We start from the raw sequence: 25,888 nt of genomic DNA, 5'->3' as shown, positions 1-25,888 counted from the left end.
GAGGGGAACAGCTTGCTTATTAACATGTACACACAGTTAATCATACATTAACCGCACCACTGTTGGTGGATCCATGTGGGCTACTTTCTGTAAGTCTTTCTTCTGTGGTGTCGGCTTGTGTTTTCTGGCCCTTTGGAAACTTACAAGGCATAGCTAATTATGCTTGCTTAGCCCTTCTCTATCTTCCTGTTAATGTGTATCTGGCTAGTGGTTGTGATGTTACTTATTTATGAGTGTATGTTTATGAGTGAGAATTTTGTCTGTAGAGTCGGGCTCCAATCTCAGCCAAGCTGGTCGCCAACATGCTGTCTGTAGCCGGAGCAGACCACATCATCACTATGGACCTTCATGCATCTCAAATTCAGGTAAAAACAGTGCTTTCCTCCAAACAAGCTCAAAACAAACCCTTATCTCTCATGAACAGAGATCACAGACATAATCCTACAGTCAGCCCTGAGTAGAACTGGGTGCGCCTTAAATTTCTTCATTTTATAGTTGAGACTTGGACACTGAAAGTTTTTTTATGGTTTGAATTTGAGTGAATGTGTTTTGTGTGTGTGTGTTGTTAGGGGTTCTTTGACATCCCAGTTGATAACTTGTACGCTGAGCCGGCAGTCCTCAAATGGATAAAAGAAAACATCAATGAATGGAAGAACTGCACCATTGTTTCTCCTGATGCTGGTGGAGCCAAGAGGTGTGTTTTCTTTCCTTTTCTGTCTCTCAAAAACATTGGGTCTCGTTCACTAAACATACATGCACACAAATGTGTGTGATACCTGTGTGCAAAGGTTTTTTATAACTTTTATAACATACTTTTTTTTTTAAAGGTGTAGTTGATTGCGATTTCACTTTTTTAACGTTAGTTAGTGTGTAATGTTGCTGTTTCAGCATAAACAATATCTGCAAAGTTGCGAAGCTGAAAGTTCAATGCAAATGGAAATATCGTCTTTTTAAATTCTGGCAGTTTAATGCCTACAAAAACGGCTGGTAGGGACAACAACGAGTTACTTCCCGGGTTTGTGACATCACAAACCCAGATTAACCCCGCCCTCGGGAAAAGGCAGCAAAGGGGGCGAGGCCATGCTGCGCTGCTTTAGAGAAGAGGAAGAGAAAACTAGAGGTGCACGTAAATATCTATTCATATATGAATCGGGATTTTGTCTTCTAATGATTCTAATGGATTCACAAGTTTAAAAATGTATGTTCTAAAGCAGCAGTTCTTAATACTGTTCCTCGCATCCCCCTGCTCTGCATCTCTCTCTTTCTCTCTCTCATTCAGCTCAGCTCCAACAATGAACTTTAATCAGGATAAAACCGTATATTAAAAGCTAACAGAAGCAGTAGCATTTGCAAATAACAGCGTATCTAAAAGTACGAGACAACAACAAACAAAAAACATAGGCTTACCATTAAAAGCCGTGCTTGCACAGGTTCTGCACGATCCTCTTCAATAATATCCTCTGCTTCTCAATCGGGCTCAAACTGATAAGCAATATTAACGACACCGTTGTTTACAATACAACCGGAGCACATGGCTGAGGTGAGGGGTGGGATGATTAGATGCGCACTAGAGACGGTTTAGCCAATCACAACACACTGGGCTAGCTAACCAATCAGAGCCTATTTCTGAGGGAGGGGCTTCATAAAAGAAGGAAATGATCAGCGCATTTCTCAGAGAAGGGACAGAGTGGTGTGGAATAAAGGTAAATTATGTGAAAAATAATGTTTTTTTTTTTTTTTTAAACGAAGCATTAACACATGTTAGACTGCACCCCATAAACACAATCAAGCCTAGAAAAAAAACAGTGAACCACCACTTTAAATTTACATTTTTGAAAAAATCTGGGAACACTTGATACCCCACGAACACAAAAATCTCTTTGTGGCCTTATAAGCATATTAAGATGAAAATGTATACATGGATATTAAATCATTAAATAGTTACATATAAAACATTGAATCACCAGTTTAAAAAAAAAAAGTGGTTTAATTTTCATATTTGTTGAGAATGACTGAAACCTCTGCGGAAACCCCTTATGTGGAAATGGTTTGGTTGTGTTTTAAGCCATCTACACACAATTTTCGGCTGTCCCAGACGAAAGATTGGCATTGTGAGACAATCGTGGCGATTTCTGTGATCGTGGCTCCTAAACGGTGTTTGGACAGTGAGAGAGGTTTAAAGACGGCCGTTGTCACGGTCTTGTGACCAAAGGCAGCCTGCGATCGTTTTCTGACAATGTCAGAAATTCAGCATCACACTGTGTTTTTGCTGCTACGACCCACGTTTACTGACCAGCCGATAAAAATGCAACATCAAATGGTGTGTTGATCAACGCAACATGGCGCTAAAACTTAAAACTGCTTACCTCAAACTCACTTAACTTCCTTTTTCACAGATTCCTCTTTTTTTCAGCAAACATAAGAAGTACAGCTGCCAAACTGCTTCGTCATGCTCTTTTTGTTTACCACTAGCGCACACTAATAACGATTTATTCTATTTTTAATAGTAACTTGCACTGTAGCCTACAAGTCTGCATACATGTCATACCCAAGTTTATTACATCCATGTCACAGTGTGATTGGTAATGATCTTATAGGATTGCTAAAATCGTGCAGACTTTATACAAATGGCTAACCTCAGGCATGTGGTGGCCAATTTAGAGTACTCCAAATTCATTGACATTACAACAAGGTTAAGAACTAATTGGAGTCTGCACACACGTGTTGTGAATTAGGTGGAATTTATTTACCGATTTTTTTCCTGTTTGTATAAATGTGAATAATTCACACAACTATTAGTGAATGAGACCCATTCTCTTCTTCCTTCATTTCTTTCCTTAATTCACTGTCATTCTTGTTTCACATTCAGATTTCTCTTTGTTTATCCTTTTCACATTGAGTTTATGTTTTAAAAAGTCTTTTAAAAGAATGTATTTTATCATATTTTTGAGTTTTGGTCTACATATCATTTTATTTTTATAGCATCGTAACCCTTTCAGGTTGTTAAACCTGGAGAATTGTAGTCTATAATGTTGATCAGGCTCTTGAAGACGATGGACATGAGTGTGTTTTACTCTTTTAGGTGTGGAGGGTAAGGAAATGTCAGGTTTTTTCGTGTGTTTATGTGTGAGTGTGTGACTCTGCTAACAGTGGATGGCTTGGCCTAAACCTTTAGCAGTATATTATAGTGGTGGGCATTTTTTGTAAATCTGTTTGAAGCCTTTTAAAGCTTGGCTAATTTAATCACGCTGATTTGTCTTTTGAGCGATGAACTGACTACAGCGCCCCCTTTTGTAACCATTTAAGACACTCAAGTGAGTGAGTGAGCTTATGCACACTGGTGTTTGTACTGTACTTGTGTTTTTACTGTAACTTTTGCACATGTGGCTTCTCTGTGGTGTGCATGTGACACTTGCAGAGAGGCCTGAATGCATCCATGGTCATTTACCGCTGTTGTACAGAATGTTGCTTAAGAATCTTGTGTTCATTTTATTAGAGTGACATCCATCGCAGACCGACTGAATGTGGACTTTGCCTTAATCCATAAGGAGCGGAAGAAGGCCAACGAGGTGGATCGTATGGTGCTGGTTGGGGACGTGAAAGACAGAGTGGCAATTTTAGTCGATGACATGGCAGACACGTGTGGGACAGTATGTCACGCGGCTGACAAGTGAGGACACACATGATACACGACCGCTTTCATGCTCAAACATATGCACATTCATGATTATCCTGCTGATTTATCAGACCTCATGCCTCCATGTTCTTGCCTGTTTGTGTAATTGCTCGTGTGTCTCTGTCTTCTCTCAGATTGGTGTCTGCGGGAGCCACTAAAGTATACGCCATCTTGACCCATGGTATCTTCTCCGGTCCAGCCATTTCTCGGATCAACAATGCCAACTTCGAGGCAGTTGTGGTCACCAACACAATTCCACAGGAGGACAAAATCAAACACTGCAACAAGATTCAGGCACAGACATTAATCTTATAAAAAATTATGTTGTGGTTCTTTGTTTTCTGTTATGTTCTTTTCTATCCGTTTCTATTTTAATTAAACAAATGTTAGTGGAATATAAAAAATCACATGATTATGTAACAATTGCACATTGTATATTTCAAAATCAGAACTGATTATCAAGCTTGTGAATCTGAATCAAAGTGAACTGGGAAATCAGTGATTATATGCAAGTCTATTAAGGTTTCACAATTTTACAACCCATTTTTGATACATATACAGTTCCGTTCAAAAGCTCGCCCAGGATACATACTGTCTTATCCAAAATATACAGTAAAAGCTGGTATGTAGTAAAATGCTATTAGAATTTAAAATGACAATTTTCTATTTTAAAATAGAATTTATTACTGTGATGGAAAGCTGAATTTTTAGCAGCCTTTACTTCTGTTTTCAGTGTCACATGATGCTTCAGAGATCATTATTATATGCTGATTTAATGCTCAAGAAACTCTTCTTATCATCAATATTAAAAACAGCTATTTTAGTGGAAATGTTGATACATATTTTTTTTTTCCCAGGATTTTTTTATGAATAGAAAGCTCAAAATGACAGCAATTGATTGCATCCTTGCTGAATAAAATCATTTAAATTCTTTCAAATATATATATTTTACTGACCCCAAAATTTTGACCGGTAATTGAACTGGTATTAACTTCTGAAATATTATCTGATTTTATTGTTTTTCATATAGTAGAAATGGTTACTTTTTTCCTCATTATTCAGAGCATGGTGACTAATTGATTTCTCTTTTCCTTTCCAGGTGATCGACATTTCTATGATCCTGGCTGAAGCCATTAGGCGAACACATAATGGGGAGTCAGTTTCATACTTGTTTAGTCATGTCCCCTTATAACACACACACACACATCATGTCTTCACACACGCCATCACTGTGTACAAACTCATATGATGGCGAACCATTGCTGGCTCTGTTAAGCCATGTTCCTTTGTAAGAGTTCCATACATGCACCATTTAACTGAAGACATATTCTGGACAGTGAATGAAAAGAACGAAAGCCCTTTGTGCTACACACAGCTCCCTCTTTCTGCTGCATGCGCAGGGTATTGTGATCTGTAACAACTCCTAAAATCTTGATTTCCATTCACTCTCCACTCACTGTATTTCACCCGTCACTAGGGTATATAAATGTTACCTGCATGTTAGACTGAAGATCCACTTGAACGTTGCTGTCTGTTATTTCTGCTTTAGAAACAATTACATGACAATGATAGATGACAGCCCCTGTTTATAATGAAAGATCTAATACTGGATTTTATTGCTTTCAAGTTTGTTGTGAAACTTAAAGGTACGATAGATGTTTATGACTTTTGTAACATTAGTTTTGTTATAGAATCTAATTACTAACACACGGCTAGATTGAAATAGAATATGGGTTAATCCCCCTTTAGATTGCCATTGTTATGGCAGCTGGATTTTTTTCTTCTGTTTCTCTTCTCAGGTTGCAGTTTTAGGTTGATTTTTGTTCCTCATAACTTTATTAATTTTCATCTCTTCAGGGTCTTTTGACAGGGTGGAAGCCAAGATCTGAGTAGAAAAAATTAGGTCATTTTTTTTTTTTAAGTTGTGATAAAATGTTTAGTTCATGTTTACAGTTAGGCAGCATTTTTGACTGCTTGAACACAGATCTGTGAAGTGCCCTTTAGATTTGACTGAACACACATACACTTAAGTCCTGATTAAGTGGCTACTGTGGAATTGGCCCAAACAATCAGCCTGTTGAACTATATTTTTTTGTTGTTTCTTGCTTATCTGTGTGAGTCCGTGTGTTTGGTCTTGGAGTATGTTTCTTTTTCATGCTACTTAAGCGAGATCAGAGATAATACACATAACTATCCTACAGCTTACACTGGAGCAGTAAGTGAGATGACAGAGCATGATTTGATAGGTCTATGCCGTTTGCCTTAACGAAGGAGAAAATACTGATTGTATCTTGTCTGAATGAGTAAAATATTTCATTGTATAAACTGCGCACATGTGTGTGGACTAATCTTTCAATTTTTATACAATTTCATATTTTTTAATATTTTTAAATAAAGTTTTTAAATATATTTTAATATGTTTAAATTATTGTCTTTAATTAATAAAAAAAAAAAACCGCCAAATTGGTTTTGCAAACAAATATTTAATTTAATATTTCAAGGTCACACGAGTTTAAACGTTTACTAATAAATGACCGCACTAGGTGGCGCAATTTATTAGTTTGACGCTTTGAAAGGTTAGAACGTAAAATGAATACGCATTGCGTTATTTAAAACATTTGAAATACATTGTTTTTAATGTTTTTATTTTATTTTACGTAATTTAAAAACTATCGGTAGACATATGTAATGTTTGGGAAATTATTGCAAATGGTTTGAGGTTTGGTTTACAGATTCTGCTTCGCTCCATTCTGACTGACAGATCACAGAATCCCAAGAGAAATAAATTCACCCATGCGTCACTCCACAGAAACAATTATAAAGTCATTAATATTTCAGTAATTGTGAGGAAAACGGAAAAATTATCTAGACGTTTGTCACATTAGTCACATTAAACAGAGCCTTATCCGAATACCGACGTGTCTCGAGCCCAGTCAAACTCGCGCTCTCCGTGCTGTCCTGACTTTATCTCGCCACACGATTGCGGGATTAACGAGCAATGTTACTTCTATCCTGTTATCATCCACTTGTCTTATTTATGGAAGCCTGTTTTGAAGTAATGCGAACTATATGAGTGACAAGAGAACGCGCGTAGGCCTACTTGGTCATCAAATAATATTTCCAAAGTTTTTACTGAGGTAACGCCGTGTTCTGTCACCAGCAAACAAATACAAACGGACTCGAGCAGTGAAAGAGAGAGAGAGAGAGAGAGAGAGAGGACAGAGCGCTCGCCTAGTTACCTCCTTCCGACCTCCTCAACTTTTAACCCCGCAGCGCGCAGCCGTCGCGCACAGAGATGTTGACGGAAAAGCGCTGATTATTTACCGAGCAAACTTGGAGTCTACGCGTAAATTCTGCGCCAGATATGTGAGTACAGCGAATTTATTTTCTTCCGCTATTTAGGACGGTTCTTCAGTTTTGTATTTGCATTTGGAAAGCGCATAGGAGCTAGCAGGTTCATCTTGGAGGACGAGAGGTTTTCGCGCAATGTGGCTGTTTGTGGTGAATGTGTGTGAGAGTTTGGACCTGGCGTGTCATGAGTGTGTGAATGAAAAAGCTGTGACGACAGAAAGCATCACTTAATGGGGGACAGAGAATGGATGGAGAAAAGAGAGACCCGGCAGAAGAAGGGACAGAGCTCGGCGAAGGGTTTGAGGAGAGAGGAAATCACCATTAAAACGCCCTAAACTCTTTTTGTAGATATTTGTATTTGTATTCAGGGAGCTTAAAATGATAGGCCTCTTGGAGAAATAAGTCAGTGGGGACGAATTTAAAATTGCGTCTTTTTTGGAATTAAGTCAGCAACGGAAAGCTCATTAAACAATGAGGTAAGAGACGACAAACATCCAAGTAGCTTCATGCGAGGCAATTATAAAGTTAAAATTAATCTAAGTTATTGGATTCTGTAGGAATAAATTAAGATGGTTATAGCAGCCTCGATTCGAGAATTTCCGATAGTCTCCTACATATTTTACATTAAGAACCAAAGCGTCCTAAAACTCTCTCCATCGAACGCAAAAACCATTGTATCAAGGCAAAATATATTTGTCTACTACTTTTGTAGCTACACAATAATTTAAAGGAACCAGTTGATTACAGTTAATGTGGATTTTTTTTGATTAGTTTTAATTTAGGCTGTTTATTTGTATTTAATTCTGGAGATCACCTGGTTGAAAATATTTCTACCATTTCCCTTTCGCATCTTTTAGTTCACCGTAGTTAAACTCAAACGGGGATATGGCGAATTTAGAGTTCGGATCTCAGCAGTCGTGTTCCGGCGGCGATTCCCCCGCGATGGGATTCGAGAAGGAGAAAGATTCCGGTCATCACGGTCCGTGCGAACCCGGCTCTCCGCCGCTGCAAACTCCGCTCTCCCAGCAGGTCAGCCGGAACTCTGCACGTGCAGCAGAATGCGAGGCCAAAACTCTGCTGACAGATTTGTATTTATTTATTTGTCAAGATTTGATTATTATTGTATTATTATACTGTTGGTCTAGTTGTTTATTTTAAGTGGAACTATTTCGGCTATTTAGATGGCATATTTGCGAATGAATTAATAACGTTTATATAACAAGCAAATAGACATTTTGTAGCATCACACTGATTAATACAGGAGTGCATTATTTGTTACGTAGTGTATGTATTTAGATCATTTCTTGTTATATGTCTGTCTGCAAAATGTACACGCGACTCCTTTTAATTTGCTTTCAAATTCGATATTATTAACAACCGGTCTCGACTATTTTTACGATTATGATTCGTATGGACTAATAAAAAAAACACTGGTAAAAAAACAACCTAAAACCCATTCTTTATTTAAATACATTAGTATTATATTGTTTGTATTTGTCAGCATATTTTGTCAGAAATAGGTTTACAAATCAGCAGTAATTTGCTTTTTTTGTTTGCCGATCCTGGCGCGCAGGGTATGGAGGCAATCAAAGTTTATTTGCACGAGAGAGATCTGTGGGCGAAATTTCATGATGTCAATACAGAGATGATCATCACTAAAGCTGGCCGGTGAGTGACTCTTTCATTTTAATTTTACTACCCTACAATGTATAAAGATAGAAAATATATTTTTTCCTTTTTATTGAATGTTCATGGATCAATCTATTTTCAACACAAAATTCCCCAGGCAGGGAAAAGCCCCTGAAGGACAACAGTGAGAAATAGTGCACAATTTGCCATCATATGCATGCTGCTGTACCAGGATTATTATATAATTTTTTCAAATAAATATATTCCCATTTTGCTAGTGTTTATTTCTCTAAATATGTGTGGTACCTCTTGTCATTACATCCAATGACTTCATGGATCAGGAAAATGTTGACAAATGAGACAATACTCTCACTGTATTAAAATTATTATTATCACCATTATTATTTGACTATTGTTGTTGGCTCTCTAATGGATCATTGGTCTTTTACAGACGAATGTTTCCCAGCTACAAGGTGAAGGTAACAGGCTTAAACCCCAAAGCAAAATATATCTTACTGATGGACATTATTTCAGCTGACGAGCATCGGTACAAGTTTACAGATAACAAATGGTAAGAAAGTGTTAAATTATAATTTATATAAACTATAATACTACTAATAAAATACATAAAGTAATAAAAGGTTAAACATTTATAAAGATGTTTGATTCTTTTTCAGCAATGAGTCTTAACTAGGCATTTTATTTAATAGATTTTGAATGGTGATTGAATGACTGTATGACAGGTTGTTGAGCTGTTGATTGTAACCGACTGAAAGAAACAGGTGTAGCTAAATCACTGCATGGAGGAATGCTAAGAGAAAGATATGTATTGCATAAATACAAATTAGCTCTGTTGTGTGTTGATGTTGTGAAATGATGCAAGAATAATGCCAATTATAAGCCTTGGTTAGAGAATATTGTTCAGTGAGTGGAGGATCCACACAGAGCAGAGGAGCTCAACTGTGCCTGAGATAGAAGTTTATTTTGTAACCTGAACTTTTATCTCAGAATTGTGGAGCAGACAGAAAGTCCTTATCAACTCGTTTTGTGTCCTATCTGCTCTGTAGGTCCATCAGTGGTAAAGCTGAGCCGGCGATTCCAGGCCGACTGTATGTGCACCCAGACTCACCGGCTTCAGGAGCTCACTGGATGAGACAGCTCGTCTCTTTCCAGAAGCTCAAACTCACCAACAACCACCTGGATCCTTTCGGACATGTCAGTGATGATGCCAGTCAAATCTGATTGGTTATTTACTGATGAACATAATTAAACTCTCCACTGGTTTACAGCTTAGTTGGATTGAACTGGACATGGAACAGGGTTTCTGTGGGTCTTTAAAGGGTCTTAATTCACCCTTCCATAAAATAAGGCCCTAAAATGTCTTAAATCAGAGCAGAAAGTCTTACATTCATAAAGTCAATGTTGCATGCAATGCTAAATGAATATCTTCCTCAGTATTTTCGTCTTCTTTTCCAAAACAAATTTCTAAACATCTTTAAATCAAGATACATTTACTTGAGTTGCAAAATGAAGATATGACGCTGAACAAAATTAAATGAGTTTATGTTTAAAACAAGAACAAATATCTGTCAATGAGGCATGACAACTTGTTTTGTTTTTTTATTATTGGCAGATTTTTTTTCATCACAAATTTGCATCATTTTGATAAATTTCACAGAAAGAAGACTTCTTATCGCCTGTCATTTTGCTTCTCAAGTAAATGTATCTTGATTTAAAAATCTTTAGACATTTGCACTGAAAAGCAAGACAGAAATACTGAGGAATAACATCAGTTTCTTTGCAATGTGATCTGAAGGTATAATATGGATTGGAGCAGATTGGATATGGATATTTATTTTTGTAAATCAAACAAAATTTTGAAGTGTTGCTAATATAATACATTTAGTTTTTTTAAATTCTCTTAAAAAGGTCCTAAAACATTTTAAATTCACCCTAATAAAACCTGCAGAAACCCCTATGTAACCAATGTGTTGATCAGGAGATCTCTTCTGTTATTTGCTGCAGATCATTTTAAATTCCATGCATAAATACCAGCCTCGCCTGCACATTGTGAAGGCAGACGAGAGGAACAGCTTTGGCTCCAGCAACACAAGTTTCTGCACACACTCATTTCCTGAGACGACCTTCATCGCTGTAACATCCTACCAGAACCACACAGTAAGCAGCAAGACCCCTATGATCGTAGAAAAAATGCATACATTTGCAGAAAGCAGCAGAGTGTTCATCTTAAATCCTCCGTTTCTTTTAGATCACTCAGCTGAAAATTGAGAATAATCCATTTGCTAAAGGTTTCCGTGGAAACGACGATATCGAATTGCATCGCATGTCCCGTACACCAAGGTGGAACACACATATTTTGAACATATTAATACGCATGCAAACATTTTACTTTAGTGGATCATAACAGCACCATGAGTTTGTATGTGAGTAATGATGAATCACTAATGTATTTTATTTTTTTAAGTCTTCATTTATATATGTCCTATGTGCCTGCATGTCATTATGTGTTGCATCTCGTAGCCACTGATGTTGTTTCAGCTACATGGAGAATATGTTGTCCTTTTAACTAGCAGGGTTTAGGAACAAAAGTCAAAGCTTTGTGTTGCATGTTGACATTATTGAATGTGACACACAAGAGAGGGATATTTATAGTGTAACAATATTAAGAGCAGAGCGGCACAACACACTGTCACACAGAGAGGTCACTGGGGGGCTAATGTGTGTGTGTCTAAGTAAATGCGTTTTTGAGAGAGAGAGTGAAAAAACAGAGAGAAAGAGGAATGAGTCAGATTTTTAGCTACTGTAATTGTCTCTTAACTTAGAAATTTCATTAGAAACGATCAGTACTGTGCAAATGATATCCGTTACCCTTTGCCGTGCCACCGTGCCAATGCAAATCATGAGCCTGCTCTCTCTCTCTTTTAACACCCTGATATATCAACTCTTGTGCCAAAGTGTGTTGTGACTCTTCCTCTAAAAGTTCCCTGATGCATGGGCTTCTGAAATATTCTCAGTATATCTTTTGCGTCCTTTCTTTAAATGTAATTTTCCCAATTTCTCAAATATTGTCTGGGTCATGCTGTAGGAATCAATGCGTCTGGTGCATGTTTTACACTTTATTCACAGTAAGGAGTATCCACTTGTACCACGTAGTACTGCAAGGCAGCGTGCAGCTCCACCCTCGCCTGACTCCTGTCTCTCTCGGTCAGAATACACTGTGACACAAAAGCCCAGTCCTGGCTACACCTGCTCCGACATTTCAGGTACATGGTGCAAAACAAAGAGGTTGAATTTCTGTGTTATAATATTTGGATTATATGCAAGTTTTATTTACACAAATGTAAATTTGTTACATTTTTGTGGAATTTAAAGTGCCCCTATTATGGGTTATGAAAGGTTCATATTTTGGTTTTGGGAGTCCCCAACAACAGGTTGACATGCATGCAAGGTCAAAAAACACTTTCATTGTCTTATAATATGCATTTATTTTTACCTTACTTGCTCAACGACTCCCAAACGATTCGTTTAACGATTCATTTTTCCAAACCCCTCCTTTGCGTGAGGCTAATCAGCGGTGATTGGTCCGATTGGTCTAATTTTCATTTCATCTTGCCTGTGATGCCTGATAAAGCAGCGTTTGTGAGCGCAGTGCTGCTTTGTTTACAGCCGTTACCGGGGAAACAGCTATTTTACCACACCTAGTGGCAAAGAATGAATTTGCATTTTCATTCAGACCAACCGGAAAAGATCAACAAGTGGGCGGGCAATATGCTAATGTTTCATTTTGAAGTCAACATGAAACGGCTTGGGATTCGTTTTTAAAAACGACTCGTTTCAATTATTCAGAATCAGCTCTTTCTTTTGAGAGACAATAACTTTATACGCGGTGCACTTTCAGATTTAAAACTTGGCAGGATGTTTTCATTCACTTAGAGCTGTGTTACACACTGCAGGAAAGGTAATTTTCAAAAATCCATAGTATTTCTTATTTGTATTTTTTCCTTTCTTGTATGTTACTTGGAATTATTGTGGGCTTTTTAAAAAAATGTTCTTTGAAGAGATTTAATAAAGTTAAAAACAAAACAATTAGGTACGTATTAGGTACATAGTACTAAGGTTTATAATTGACAGCTGCATCTCTCACTTCTAAAATGCAACAATAATTTAAAATCTATTTGCCATTAGCAGCACTCAAGAAAACTTTGTGTGCATTTCGTCAGATATCTTAGCACATTATGTATTTCTTTCTTTCCTGCACGCAACAACTAACCCAGACCGTGTTGAGATGTTAGATTCATGAACAAATGACTCTTATGAACACTTTTTCATTCAATCAAAAATAATCACGAATCAGCCTCAAACTCATACAGACTTACTTAGTTATTGAATTGTTTAAAGCCGTTAACTGGCTACACAACTGACTCCCTCACTGGACTGTGTGTGTGTGTGTGTGTGTGTGTGTGTGAGAGAGAGGAGGAAAAGAACGAAAGAGTCTGTGTATTGTGGTAACATACTCATAATTGTATCCTGAGATCACAAGTTTGCATCTGTTTTGCTTCACAGTTTCTACCTTGTTGTTATGTTGTCTAGCAAATTAAAATTATTAAAAAAAAAATAAAAAAAATTTCAGTTCTGCTAGAGCATCAAAATAACAAATAAGAATAAAATTCAACATCAAAATTAATATAATTTGCAATATAGTAGCTGCAATTCTTATTTCACCTATTGGTATAAAAATATTTGTATGTATTTTCTTAACATTTTCATAATTTTATATATACTTTTTATAATAACATTTTATATTTGCTCATGCTTTTTGTTATCTACTTAAAAAAATAATTAGAATATAATACAATAAATAAATCTATATATATATAGAGAGAGAGAGAGAATATATGTATATATATATATATGTGTGTGTGTGTGTGTGTGTGTGTGTGAGAGAGAGAGAGAAGGAAAAGAACGAAAGAGTCTGTGTATTGTGGTAACATACTCATAATTGTATCCTGAGATCACAAGTTTGCATCTGTTTTGCTTCACAGTTTCTACCTTGTTGTTATGTTGTCTAGCAAATTAAAATTATTAAAAAAAAAATTAAAAAAAATTCAGTTCTGCTAGAGCATCAAAATAACAAATAAGAATAAAATTCAACATCAAAATTAATATAATTTGCAATATAGTAGCTGCAATTCTTATTTCACCTATTGGTATAAAAATATTTGTATGTATTTTCTTAACATTTTCATAATTTTATATATACTTTTTATAATAACATTTTATATTTGCTCATGCTTTTTGTTATCTACTTAAAAAAATAATTAGAATATAATACAATAAATAAATCTATATATATATAGAGAGAGAGAGAGAATATATATATATATATATATATATATATATATATTGTCACTGTGGAGCAAGTGGGAACTAATGGGATTTCAGGATATAAATTTGAGATTTTCTTTTAAAATAGACAAAATTTCCTCTTAAACCCTGTGATGAATGTTTGCATGTCCCTTTAGTCTTCAGTGATGTGTGTGTGAGATTTTGTGTACATGTGTATCAAATATCTTCTGGTAAAGATGTGTGAATCTCTGTTACCATTACTGCAGCTTTTTTCATCAAGATACAACTACACCAGGAATTTAAAAAAGGGGAATAATGTTAAGGAGGTGGGTTGCTTCATTGTGGCCAGTATCTGTGAACATTTAGGGAGAATCCTATTTTTTACTATTTCACTTAGGAAATGCTGATGTAGCCTACAAACACTAACAAACCCAAATACAAGAAACTGCCAGATTTAAAACTCTTAAACTTCCTATCACACATTGTCTAGCTTCAGATGGGGGTCCTTTATTTTGTTTATTCGTACTCTATTCTGATGAGAAAAGGGAATGCTGGGTACTGCACGTGTCACAGTCCGTTAAGGGAGCAGTGATGTTACCAATCCTGTCATGGCCCAAGGCAAGAGATACAGAGAGAGAGAGAGACAGACAGAGAGGAGGGGAGGCATCAGCTGGACATTTATTTATAGACACACCATGCAATAAGAATTTCATGAGTGAAACATGGTCATTTTAAAGAAAACTTTTAATGTTGTGAAATTCATGTTTCGGTTATTTATAATGATGAACTATTTATTGATTTTGAGTTCACAATTTGTGTTTGCTGATATTTATTTGTAAAGCGTTTTTAAATTTATTGAGCAGTTTGCTTTACTCTGGCAAATGTAAAGTTTCTGTGTTTTGTGAACGTGTTTTCTGAAACTTGTTATGAAGCTGAAATAAAATGTTCATCCACAGCAATGTCTTTTGTGTTGATATGACGTAGTACTTCATTCATAAATTTTGATATTTTGTATGGAAGTCATGTAGTGTATGTGTATGTGTATGTGTATGTGTATGTTTATGTGTATGTGTGTATGCATACACGTGTGTGTGTGTGTGTGTGTGTGTGTGTGCCTTAGAGCTGTAGTTTCACACATTGTGTAAGAGTTTGAGCTGTTGCAGGGAAACAGAGAGATGACTGGAAAGTTCTTTAGGGGAAAACAGTTTATCATCTAAAGGCCAGGAAATTTTTATGCACTTTAACAATGCTTGCTGCTTGGAGGAAAATAATGCAGTTCTGTTATGTCCCTTTTAGCAGTTTATATGCTATCATTTCCATAAATGATTGACATTTTGAAATGACATTTATAATTATTACTCAACTATCAATAAATTCCCCTGCCTCATCTCAGCGGAACAGTTTTGGGTGGCTCCTATTGATGTTCTCTTTCAGATGGAAATCTGAACCCAAATCGAGTCTTTGAAAAGCCTCTGACCCTGACTGGATTTCCCGGCCCAGCTAAGCACTTATTTACTGCTAATTAAGTGATCTGAGCTCATTTTCTCAAACCTAATGGCATCATCCAGCTCCTCCAGGAAACACGCCACAGCCCCCAGTACACTCTGGTACACGCACACGGTCCAGTAAGGGCCCTTTTACCTCCCTGACATTAGCCCGTAATGCTATTAACCCGTTCGTCGTTAAGATGTCCACTTAAGCAAAATGCGAAAGCGAAAGATACCCACTTAAGCGAATTTATTGCGCAGTGGAAAGAGATCGAAAATCTTAATGTTAATGTAGAGTAGGAGTGCAGCTCACAACTAATCTATGTATTCATAATTGTTTCTCTTTGTTCCTCATTTCAAGCTTTGACCCGAAGAAACTTTATCAGCTTTTTGATACCCAGCTATGTGTGTATTTTGATTTCAGCACAGGCTGGAGTTCATTTCATCTGTTTTTAATTCAATGTGGTGTTTGTGTCAGCTTTTCATGAGGTAATGCGTTCCAAACCTGGTTGAAAACATGAAAACAAATGTTTAAATATAGGGGTATTATAATGAACTCTATAAGATTATTTATTTTTTATTTTTAAAGAAATGAATACTTTTATTCAGTGAGCATTAAACTAATCAAAAGTGTCAGTAAAGACATTCATTTTTTTCATTCAAACAAATGCTGTTCTTCTAAACTTTTTAATCATCATCATGTGACACTGAAGACTGCAGTAATAGCTGCTGATAATTCAGCTTTGCCATCACAAGAATAAATCATGTTTTAAAATACATTAAAACAGTTATTTTAAACTCTAATAATATTTCACATTGTTTTATTGTCATTTTGATCACATAAATGCAGCAGTGAGCATATGAGAACAAATCTTACCAACCCAACTTTTAAATGGTAGTATAGACTCATAATGGAGTTAAGTAGATAGCAGAAGTTAAGCAGGCACTGTAATTTAATTGAACTGAAAACAAGTTTTTTTTAATCTTCAGATTTGTACAATAAATTAGACATTTTACCCCAAATTTTAATTATAGATGTACATAAATGTCTAATGATATTTCACAATATTAGTGTTTTTACTGTATTTTCTATCAAATAAATGCTATTGGTGAGCATAAGTTAATGTACTTGTAAATTGTTTCAAAAACATAAACAAAAAATCTTACTACAAACATTTTGACTTGTAGCGTTACATTTTTGTTTTAAACTTGTATGACTTCTGTGTTCTGCTAAAGAAATAAAGTCATCCAAGTTTGGACCGACCTGAAGGTGAGAAAATTCTGACAGAATTGACATTTTTGGCTGAACAATCGCTTTTATTCAAGCCCTGCATCACCAGTAACTGTTTTACCATTAGTCTCCCCCTTTCTCTCATCCCTCTCCCTCTCTTTCTCTCTCTGCATTTCACTTTTGGTGTGAAAAGGCTTTTATATTTGCCAAAAATATAACTTTTTTTAAACAAACAAGCAAGCCCTGTCCATGTTTAAAAAGTAACGCAAAAGTAATGCATTACTTTCCATAAAAAGTAACTAAGTAACGTAATTAGTTACTTTTTTAATGGAGTAACGCAATATTCTAATGCATTAATTTTAAAAGTAACTTTCCCAACACCGATAATAATAATAATAAAGTTAGCATAGTTATTAGTGTTACACTTGTTTCTGGTATTAATAATGTTATAACAATGTTATAATAATAATAATAATAATAATCAGTCAGCAACATTATTCATCAGTACCACAATAAACTGAAAGGTAATTTTTGGCTATTTCAATTATGAATTTAAATTTGAAAGCTTACTTTCAGTCGATTTTCGAAGAACGACTCAAATTGTAAGAATAGGCTGTATCATTTATTACACTTCAGTTCGACCAGTGTTTTTTCTAGAACCATTAACGTGCCGTCGTAATGGCCATTGAGATTTGGTTTCAGAGATTCAGAGAAGTCGCTGAAGTGCAAAAAACTGTTGTATAAGCATTGTTTGGGCGCACAGAGATTATATTGCATATATTCAGAGATTGTTGAAAATTTCAGAAATAAGGCCGCGCAGAAGGATTTGACGGATTTGAGTGTAAGTGCAAATGAGGGCACTGGAAGCTCAAAAAGAGGTGGTGAAAAATACGTTTCAGCTATTTACATTTTTACTTTTTTAGCTGTTCCAGTTAGTTTTTCTTGCTTTGTGTATGCTGTTGACAGGAGATGCAGATGGAGCGAGAGAATTTAAGAGAGAGAGACGAAAACATTTAGAAAGAAGAGAAACTGAAAAAATTCATACTGAAATATAATGTTTTTGCAAGTAATGCAGCATTCCGAAACAATTACATGGATATGAACGGATGATGTGTAAACTGATTTCTTTCTTTACCTAAAGGAAAATGATGCCAGACGTTTGCGTGCCATAAAGAAAGCGGAAGCAGAGAGATCTCAAATCAGACTGAAAGAACTGGAGATTCAGAAGCAGAGATTGACACCCTGCTGGCACGAAAAGAGTTACTGGAGGATTGTGTCAGAAAAGCCATATGCTACCAAGAGTTCCTGGAGAGAGCCGCAAAAATGTCTGGAAAGGTAGTTGCACTATTAGTTGGTAGTCTACTGCTGTTGTGTCTGGAAAGGGTACAGCTACTGAAACAGCTCAGAGAAACTGTCAAGCTTTTTTCATGGACTCACATACCTCATTTGGCTGAAGAGTGAGACTTTTTATACTTTGAGAGTTTGCAGAGTTATTTGAGCTAGAGCAGGGCTGTCCAAACTCGGTCCTGGAGGGCCGGTGTCCTGCAGAGTTCAGCTCCAACTTGCCTCAACACACCTGACTGGAAGTTTCTATACCTAGTAAGAGCTTGATTAGCTTGTTCAGGTGTGTTTAATTAGGGTTGGAGCTAAACTCTGCAGGACATCGGCCCTCCAGGACCGAGTTTGGACAGCCCTGAGCTAGAGACTGGAAAGGGCAGAGATGATCTTTTCATACAGATATGAATGGGAGGATCTGGAAAGCTGTACACAGAAATAACCAAGTGCCTCGTTGATAGAGACATTGCAACGCTCAACACATCGGCTATGGGAATGGAAGTGCCAGCTTACAGTTTACGCTAGGTTTTTGTCCATGATTTGAGCTGAAGTAGCACAATTTTTGATAACATTATGGTCAAATTGGTCAAAAACAATTATGTAGATTACAGTCTTTCTACATTCATGCTGTACTGGCATGACTTGAAGTAGTATTAAATATATGGGTGCCAAATGAACTGACTTACTTACCTTAAAGGGTTAGTTCACCCAAAAATGAAAATTCTGTCATTAATTACTCACCCTAATTTCGTTCCAAACCCGTAAGACCTTCGTTTATCTTCGGAACACAAATTAAGATATTTTTGATGAAATCCGAGAGCTCTCTGACCCTCCATAGACAGCAAGGGTCCTACCATGATCAAGGCACAGAAGCATAGTAAGGACATCATTAAAACTGTCCATGTGACATCAGTGGTTCAACCGTAATTTTATGAAGCTACGAGAAAACTTTTTGTGCAAAAAGAAAACAAAAATAACGACTTTATCCAACAATTCTTCTCCGCATTACCCTGGCGCAATTTTGGGGAGCATCACGACGCATGGTGCGTGGTGCTGCTGATGTCGACTAACCTAAACCTTGTTAACGTTCAGAAGAAAAGCACAGGCATGCGTCGTGATACTCCCCAAAATTGCGCCAGGGTAATGCGGAGAAGAATTGTTGAATAAAGTCGTTATTTTTGTTTTCTTTGCACACAAAAGGTGTTCTCGTAGCTTCATAAAAATACGGTTGAACCACTGATGTCACATTTAGTCCTTACTACGTTTCTGTGCCTTGATCGTGGTAGGACCCTTGCTGTCTATGGAGGGTCAGAAAGCTCTCGGATTTCATAAAAAATATCTTAACTTTTGTTCCGAGGATGAGTAATTAATGACAGAAGTTTCATTTTTGGGTGAACTATCCCTTTAAAGGACCTGATTTCCTATTCTTCATCAAGTGTAACTGCCAATGAGCATTTTGGATCAGTCTTATTCTGTGTGGTTTTATTTTCTGTTTTCTGAATGATGAGGCAAATGGGGTAACATAATGGACGAACTTCTCAAAAGTGTACATTATACAGGTTCTACCTGTTTCTGCATCTAAAATTTTGTATAGTAATATTACATTTTTCTTCTCTCTCTTCCCCCTTTTTAAAGACATTTGAGTTTGAGAACATTGGTCAAGTCATTGACCGTCTTCATGAACTCCGGTCTATCCACAAAGAACTTCTAGAAAACCAAACTAGGTTAGACAAAGAGAGAGAGAGAGCACAAAGCTGGAACTGATACAGTACCTAAATAAACAGCGAACTGTTCTCCTGCACTGTAACAACCAACTGCACCAGCAACAGACCCAGCTAGACAGCATACGCTTAGAAGCATACAAATAGGTAAACACACACACGCACACAATTTACAGGCCTATGTCTTCTGTACAGTTCTGTCTCCCAAGATTACAGACTATTCATGTGTTCTACAGGAATTAAAATTGAAGCATTTCCATTCCACTGCAGCAAAAGAGACACTCCGATTTGCTCAGCTAAAGGTCACAAGCCGTAACATTTATCAGATGATCACACTTTACAGGAAAGTCTCTCTGGACACTGAGGACATCTTCAAGCAGTTGGAAATGGTGAATAATGCAAAAATACTTCTGTCAACCTTGAATGAATTATTATTTATTGTTGATATGATTTTTAAAACTAAAATGAGCTACAGTAATGTTCTAAAAAGTCATCACACAGCAATGTGTGGTAAGACGTAACAGGCAAGCTACGTTTTTTTCAAAACTGCTTTGGTGAAAAACTCATGTTTTTGTAATTTTCCCTCCAGATTCAGAAATATTTTCAGCTCATGAGAGCTATAGATAATGAACTGAAGTTCAACATTATGTACACCCAATCTCTGAAGATTTATATCCACTGAAAATGGACAGATGTGCCTAAACTATAAAAAAATCATCATCTGGCCACCCTTGAGGATTGTACAGGATTGTTGTGCACTGCGGTGGGAGGGACACCAGGAATATTGTACAGGGACATGGAGATTAAAGGTATGTTTAATTAAAAGGGTTTCCTCTTTAATAATCAATGAAATATTATTATTGGATTCGGACATGTCTTCATTTCTTCCTCCATATACTGTGTAGGCAGCCGTTTTCAGGTTTCAGATGCAGCCATTGTTTCTATAAACTGGAATACACTACACAACTTTCAGAATTAAAAATAAAAACAGATTTGAAAGAAATCAGGGTAAATATCTGGTTAACAACTGTACAACAACACTTGAATGCTTCATGAGTCTCACAGTCACAGTGGTTTTTCCCCATTTTATTTATCTAATAACATAAATAATATTGTTGATAATCTTGCACCATGCTTTCATGCTTTCTTTCATTTCCCTTTTTTCCCCTTTCCTTTCTTCCCTTTCTTGGGCTTTGCGTTGGCCTTCATGGCCTTGCGTACACAAAAGCCTCTCCAGTGGGCCTGAACGACAGTGGCAGCTTGGCTCTGCATCTCTCTTTCTCTTTCCTGTTGTTCCCTCTGCTTCTGAGCCTCCTGTCGCTCCTCCATAATCTGGGAGTACTCCAGGTCCAGAACTGCAGAATGTTCCTCCAGCGCTCTCAGCTCTGCCATGTCTGTTTCATACATGCGTGTCATTTCCTCCAGTTCTGTCTAGACACACATATAGACATACAAAATCAAATGCACATGAGCATAAAAACAACAACATTTACATTTTTAAATACATTTACACAGTGACAATTAATTGAGAAGTAATTTGAATGTTCTGGTCACACACGTTCAACAATTCTCTCAAATCTACAAGTTTCTTTTATGTGTTGACGTATTTGCTATTAAAACATGAAGATGGGGTGTGACATACTGAATAAATGTAATTTATTCCTGTGATTGGCAAAGCTGAATTTTCAACATCATTACTCCAGTCTTCAGTGTCACGTGATCTTTCAGAAATCATCATTCTAATATACTGATTTTGTCACTTTGGTTCAGTCGAGTGCTGAGTAAAAAAATTATCTTAGAAAAAATACTGAGCCCAAATGTTTGAACGGCATCTGCAACTACATCTGAAAATTAAACTGCATCAACATAAGATTAATGTCTACCTGTTTCTCTCCAATTTCAGTATCATATTTCTGGATCCAGTTCTCAATCTCTGTTTCCTCCTTGTATTTTTTCTGCAAATCAAAACCAGCAACATTTACAACAAAATAACTATACCCACGCATGCTATTTAACTGAATTATACTTAAATGTGCATAAATACACCTTTCGTAGTGCCAGTTCTCTCTCTCTGTCCCCTTCAGTCACATTATTGAGCTGAGCTCTCAGCTGACTGGCCTCCTGCTGCAAACGAGCTCCCTTCCCCTCTGAAGTTTTTGTGTCTGATTGGCTCTGTTTCTCAGCATCCTGTTGAGTTCGGACGATGAAGTCCTCCAAACCTTTTTCCATCTGATGCAGTGAGTTTCTCAGCTGGTGCACTTTATTATTCAACGTGGAGCTCTAAATAGGAGTAAGAGTCAGAGAATAGAGAGAGAATATAACCAAGTAGTTTGAAGAACTCATTCATTCTGTCAACTTTATAACATTTTTTGTTTCTTATCATGCTGCAGACCTCTGTATCCTTGTCTTTTATTGCACTGGCAACCTCTTTTTCCAGTGAGTTTATCAGCTCCTGGTTGGCAGAGTGACGTAGACTGACTTCAAGCATCATCTCTCTGCGTTCTCTCTCCTCTGCAGGTGTAGTGAGAAGCCTCTCCAAAACAATCTCTCTCAACTCACACAGACCCTCTTTCAGTTTCTGAGTTTCCATCTCTCCCCCTGTGTTGGGTTCTACGCCTTTTAGCACCTCCCTTGTGGTCGGAGTTGCCCTAAGAAGCCGCATAATGTTATGAAAGGAGTCCTGAACTGCTTTTGTCAATTTGGCTAATTGTTCCTTTAGTTCACTTTGCTCAAAGCTCGCATCAAGCACCATAGCTGGGTACTTTTCCCCAAGCCTCTGGTGCTCTTTCAGGGCATGGACCACTTCCTCTCCAAGACTCTGGGAAAGTGCTTCTGGAGAGCTCAGCAAAGTGGGTAGAAGAGAGACTATCTGCATCTGATGAATGCACTCATCTAGTACCCCAAATATAAGCTTTGCTTCGAGAGATGACAGTGTCTTCCTGGAGGGGTTGATGGTCTTTAAGTAGTCTGCTTTAGTTTTGTTTGGAAGGGTGGCTGCATCTGATAATCTGTCTTCAGGAGGGACGGCGTCTGGTTTTGAGCCCATCATTAGAGGTTTCTATGATTGTGAGAGAGAAAACTATTCAGACATCAAATCATTTTTAAAACATTAAAGAGGTGAAAATGTCTTTGAAAGACGTAGGCTATTTAAAAACAGAAGGGAGGAGATATAAGAGTCTGAAACCTTACTTAAGTTACTTAAAATACATTAAAATGCAATTCATACAAAAAAGTTTTAATTCATTTTGATATTTTAAATACATTTTACACGATTTAAAAAAAAAAAAAGATCTTTGTAGGGAATTGTAACTTTTTTTCTTCATCAAAAATGACTTACACCAATATGATTACAAAGCTTACATGTGTTTTATAATAGATTTTTTAAAAGATTTCTCGATTTTATCGTATCGGCCATTTCTATTTATATTCCTATTCATTGCTGACAAAGAAATACTTTGCGCTTAACAATCTAAATGTCTAAATAACCCATAAACAATAACGCACAACAATAACCATTTAGCTCTCCCTGAACATGTTGTACATTACCGTGTTATTATTCATGTTTGTAGAAATCTGTACGCATGTAAACAACACACTCTGATGTTATGTATACCAGTTGCTGTGACAACCGGTGGCATGACATTCTGCTCCCAGTGACTTCCCACTCTAGCAACAAACAAAATAAGAAATCTCATCCGTGATTTACTTACACATATATATATAGATACATTTTCCCTGCATGTATTTCATAAACCTCATATTATCACTGAATGTCTAAATATGTTTGGCATGAGACACATTTTCACTCCGTGGCTTTTATTGTGACACTTCAGCGGCCAAAAATGACACTGTCGTAAAAAGACGTAACGTCAAACCCTCCTGCTTGACGGCGGCGGTTCTTTTATTTATAATGTTACAAACTCGATTAAATCGTATTTTTCTGCCTTCGAAAGTTAACTTCTCTTTTAATCAGTTGGAAATACGCAATATGCTTTGCGCTTGCGTTGGTATTTTAATAACAGGCGAAAATATTGACGTAAACAGACAGGCTCTGTTACGGTTATAATTATGATTCGTTTAAGTCAAACCGTCAAAGTTGATTTCAAACACATTTGAGCATAAACTGGCTCGGTTTGGTGTCCGGGGACAGTAAAGCGGTTTCTGTAACTCGTGTCGTGTGTTCAGTGTTAAAGTTTCTCTCTGCAGCACCGAAAGGTCAGTTTATTGGCCAAACGGACTCTGTGTCCCCCTAAAACTGCGGTCCTCTCATCGCGGAGGGGGACGACGACGTGCCGCTGATTCTGGCCTGGGACGATACGAGCAGCGGGCTGCTGGAGGAAGATGAGAGTGAGTAGATTGTGTTCGTGTTACTCCATATATTTAGCTGACGTTTATGATGTTGGGTCACCTGCAGTTACCTGAGCTTCACTGATGGCAGTGCAGGCCGGTGCACATCTTTAAGGCATTTATTAGGCATTCAGCTCTCTTCCACAGATCTGTCATCCATTCTGTGCAAGTACTGCTCACTGCAGAGCCACATGACCTCCAGCTCCCCCTCTCTGGATGTCCAGCTCCACCTCTGTGTGAACTAATGGGTGGAGTTATGTTTAGCGATAGGGTAAGGGGTAGGGTTAGGGAGTGGTTGGGTGTCTAGCTCCACCCATTACATCCAGCGAGGGGGAGCTAGAGCTCCAGCTCCTCCCATTTGGCTCTGCAGCGAGCACCCTCTCATTCTGTGTGCAGCAGCAGCCTTCATGCGTTCTGTCAGTGACTTCTCTCTCCAGAGCCTGAGCTCAGATAATGCGAGAGACCCAAATATATAGATGCCATGGTGAAGCATCTGTATATTTTTAAGTTTGGCATTATAAAGACAACATGTTGTTTCAAAGGTTAAACAATTGACTTGAACCTTTTTTTATTTTTATTTATTTATTTATTTTTACACAAGATTAGAATTATTTTAGACGTATTTAAACGTATTTAATTTTTTATTATTATTATTTGTTCTATTAAAATCAATAGAATAAAATAATTATTAACTTCATGACTTCCAGCCAGTCTTTAGAAAGCAAAATAAAACAATAATAACATCATAATTCATTATATATAATATATTTAAGTTACTGCATTAACTTAAATATTTTATAACATTCTTTGAATGTTGTACTGAATTAAAGTACTGTATGTGCAATAACCTTATAATTATTTATCACCCTAAACCCTAGTACATCCCTACAACTTATTTTATTTTATTCTATTCCTATTCCATCTATACCACACCTGTACATACAATTTATTCTTTTTTTGTGGTTTATATTTATGCATGTGTATTTTATTCACATCTCATTTTCATTATCTGTGTGTTGTTGTTGTCTCCGTGTACTGGAAGCTTGTGACACTATAACAAATTCCTTGTATGTGCAAACATACTTGGCAATAAAGCACTTTCTGATTCTGATTCTGAATTGTCCACAGACTCCCTACACTCCCTTGCAGTGTCTCTGGTGTCCTAGGCCGGACCTTCATTTGAAAACCTCTGCTGTCGGGTATCGGTTCATTAAATAGTCATAGTGTTACAGGAGTGCTGATCATTAGATTTTGCTGAGATACTACAGGCCCTGGTCGACATGAAACCTGATCTTTAACCCTCATTCTCCTTGATTGGGACCTCAGACATGCATCATGTGACAGTGGGAGGTGTGAGTTCCAAGCACTGACTCTAGAGGGCTCTGCAGTCAAGCCTTTTCGTCATTGTTGACTGCATTGTTGACATTACTAATGCGCTGGGAGATGATTTGTAGGCCTTCTGCATAGGCAGAATTGATCGTTTTAGTAGAGCAGGGCTGTTTTTCCCCACACTGCTTTATAAAAGCTTTTGTAATGTTGAAAATGGAGAAAAATGTGGTAATGTATCTAATACAGAGGAATTGTTGAGAGTGAGTTTAATTTCATTAGTGTGTTATAATGAACAGTGATGTCAGTGCTGGAGTTTGAAGTTTATAATGCTCAGCTGTGTTCACTGCGGCTGTCATCGGTGGCGGATCATGTCATTGAGGGTGCTAGATTTAATCATGATGTCATCAAATAAAAT

At 37.0% G+C, this 25,888-nt stretch overlaps 4 protein-coding genes across 6 annotated transcripts; 3 read left to right on the top strand and 1 right to left on the bottom strand.

Annotated features, from left to right (window-relative positions):
* Positions 1–29: 29 nt before the first annotated feature.
* Positions 30–6,004, top strand: LOC107597240 (ribose-phosphate pyrophosphokinase 1-like). The gene is made up of 7 exons (XM_016288215.1): positions 30–89; positions 267–365; positions 570–694; positions 3,083–3,091; positions 3,497–3,670; positions 3,811–3,970; positions 4,776–6,004. Exons 2-7 carry the CDS (start codon positions 303–305, stop codon positions 4,866–4,868), a joined length of 624 nt encoding a protein of 207 aa, XP_016143701.1. The 5' UTR covers positions 30–89; positions 267–302; the 3' UTR covers positions 4,869–6,004.
* A 1,220-nt stretch (positions 6,005–7,224) lies between these two features.
* On the top strand, positions 7,225–16,023 carry LOC107597309 (T-box transcription factor TBX5-like). Its single transcript, XM_016288323.1, has 9 exons — positions 7,225–7,503; positions 7,885–8,056; positions 8,601–8,695; positions 9,108–9,227; positions 9,724–9,871; positions 10,682–10,834; positions 10,926–11,017; positions 11,804–11,940; positions 15,989–16,023. The coding sequence occupies exons 2-9, from the start codon at positions 7,913–7,915 to the stop codon at positions 16,021–16,023; spliced, it is 924 nt and encodes a 307-aa protein (XP_016143809.1). The 5' UTR covers positions 7,225–7,503; positions 7,885–7,912.
* A 1,569-nt stretch (positions 16,024–17,592) lies between these two features.
* Positions 17,593–20,479, top strand: cfap73 (cilia and flagella associated protein 73). Its single transcript, XM_071582418.1, is given in 8 exon segments — positions 17,593–17,619; positions 17,708–17,802; positions 17,876–17,967; positions 17,970–18,076; positions 19,721–19,822; positions 19,825–19,944; positions 20,034–20,186; positions 20,387–20,479. Coding segments are annotated over 8 exon segments (789 nt in total).
* Positions 20,322–24,294, bottom strand: iqcd (IQ motif containing D). 3 transcript variants are annotated; one of them, XM_016288210.1, is made up of 6 exons: positions 24,036–24,096; positions 23,344–23,463; positions 22,190–22,855; positions 21,844–22,077; positions 21,681–21,752; positions 20,322–21,228 (listed from the first exon to the last, which is right to left on the bottom strand). In XM_016288210.1, exons 2-6 carry the CDS (start codon positions 23,356–23,358, stop codon positions 20,947–20,949), a joined length of 1,269 nt encoding a protein of 422 aa, XP_016143696.1. In that variant the 5' UTR covers positions 23,359–23,463; positions 24,036–24,096; the 3' UTR covers positions 20,322–20,946. The 3 variants fall into 3 exon arrangements, with proteins under 3 accessions (XP_016143696.1, XP_016143697.1, XP_016143698.1); XM_016288211.1 differs by lacking the exons at positions 23,344–23,463; positions 24,036–24,096 and adding an exon at positions 24,216–24,294; XM_016288212.1 differs by lacking the exons at positions 23,344–23,463; positions 24,036–24,096 and adding an exon at positions 24,206–24,253.
* Between the last annotated feature and the right edge of the window lie 1,594 nt (positions 24,295–25,888).

This window comes from Sinocyclocheilus grahami, unplaced genomic scaffold (assembly GCF_001515645.1).
Source record: "Sinocyclocheilus grahami isolate Dianchi unplaced genomic scaffold, SAMN03320097.WGS_v1.1 scaffold230.1, whole genome shotgun sequence".
NCBI lineage: Eukaryota > Metazoa > Chordata > Actinopteri > Cypriniformes > Cyprinidae > Sinocyclocheilus > Sinocyclocheilus grahami.
Note: the sequence above shows the minus strand (reverse complement) of the source record. Positions and strands in the feature narration are given on the sequence as shown.

Bases quoted from the DNA above. Each gene is read 5' to 3' on its own strand.
- iqcd (XM_016288210.1), bottom strand. The intron at 22,078-22,189 runs GTCTGCAGCATG...ACTCCTATTTAG, and splicing joins TAAAAGACAAGGATACAGAG to AGCTCCACGTTGAATAATAA. The intron at 21,229-21,680 runs GTAGACATTAAT...ATGTGTGTCTAG, and splicing joins CTGAAATTGGAGAGAAACAG to ACAGAACTGGAGGAAATGAC.
- LOC107597309 (XM_016288323.1), top strand. From the start codon at position 7,913: ATGGCGAATTTAGAGTTCGGATCTCAGCAGTCGTGTTCCGGCGGCGAT. The intron at 8,057-8,600 runs GTCAGCCGGAAC...CCTGGCGCGCAG, and splicing joins AAACTCCGCTCTCCCAGCAG to GGTATGGAGGCAATCAAAGT. The intron at 9,872-10,681 runs GTCAGTGATGAT...TATTTGCTGCAG, and splicing joins ACCTGGATCCTTTCGGACAT to ATCATTTTAAATTCCATGCA.
- LOC107597240 (XM_016288215.1), top strand. From the start codon at position 303: ATGCTGTCTGTAGCCGGAGCAGACCACATCATCACTATGGACCTTCAT. The intron at 3,671-3,810 runs GTGAGGACACAC...GTCTTCTCTCAG, and splicing joins GTATGTCACGCGGCTGACAA to ATTGGTGTCTGCGGGAGCCA. The intron at 3,971-4,775 runs GCACAGACATTA...TTTCCTTTCCAG, and splicing joins AACACTGCAACAAGATTCAG to GTGATCGACATTTCTATGAT.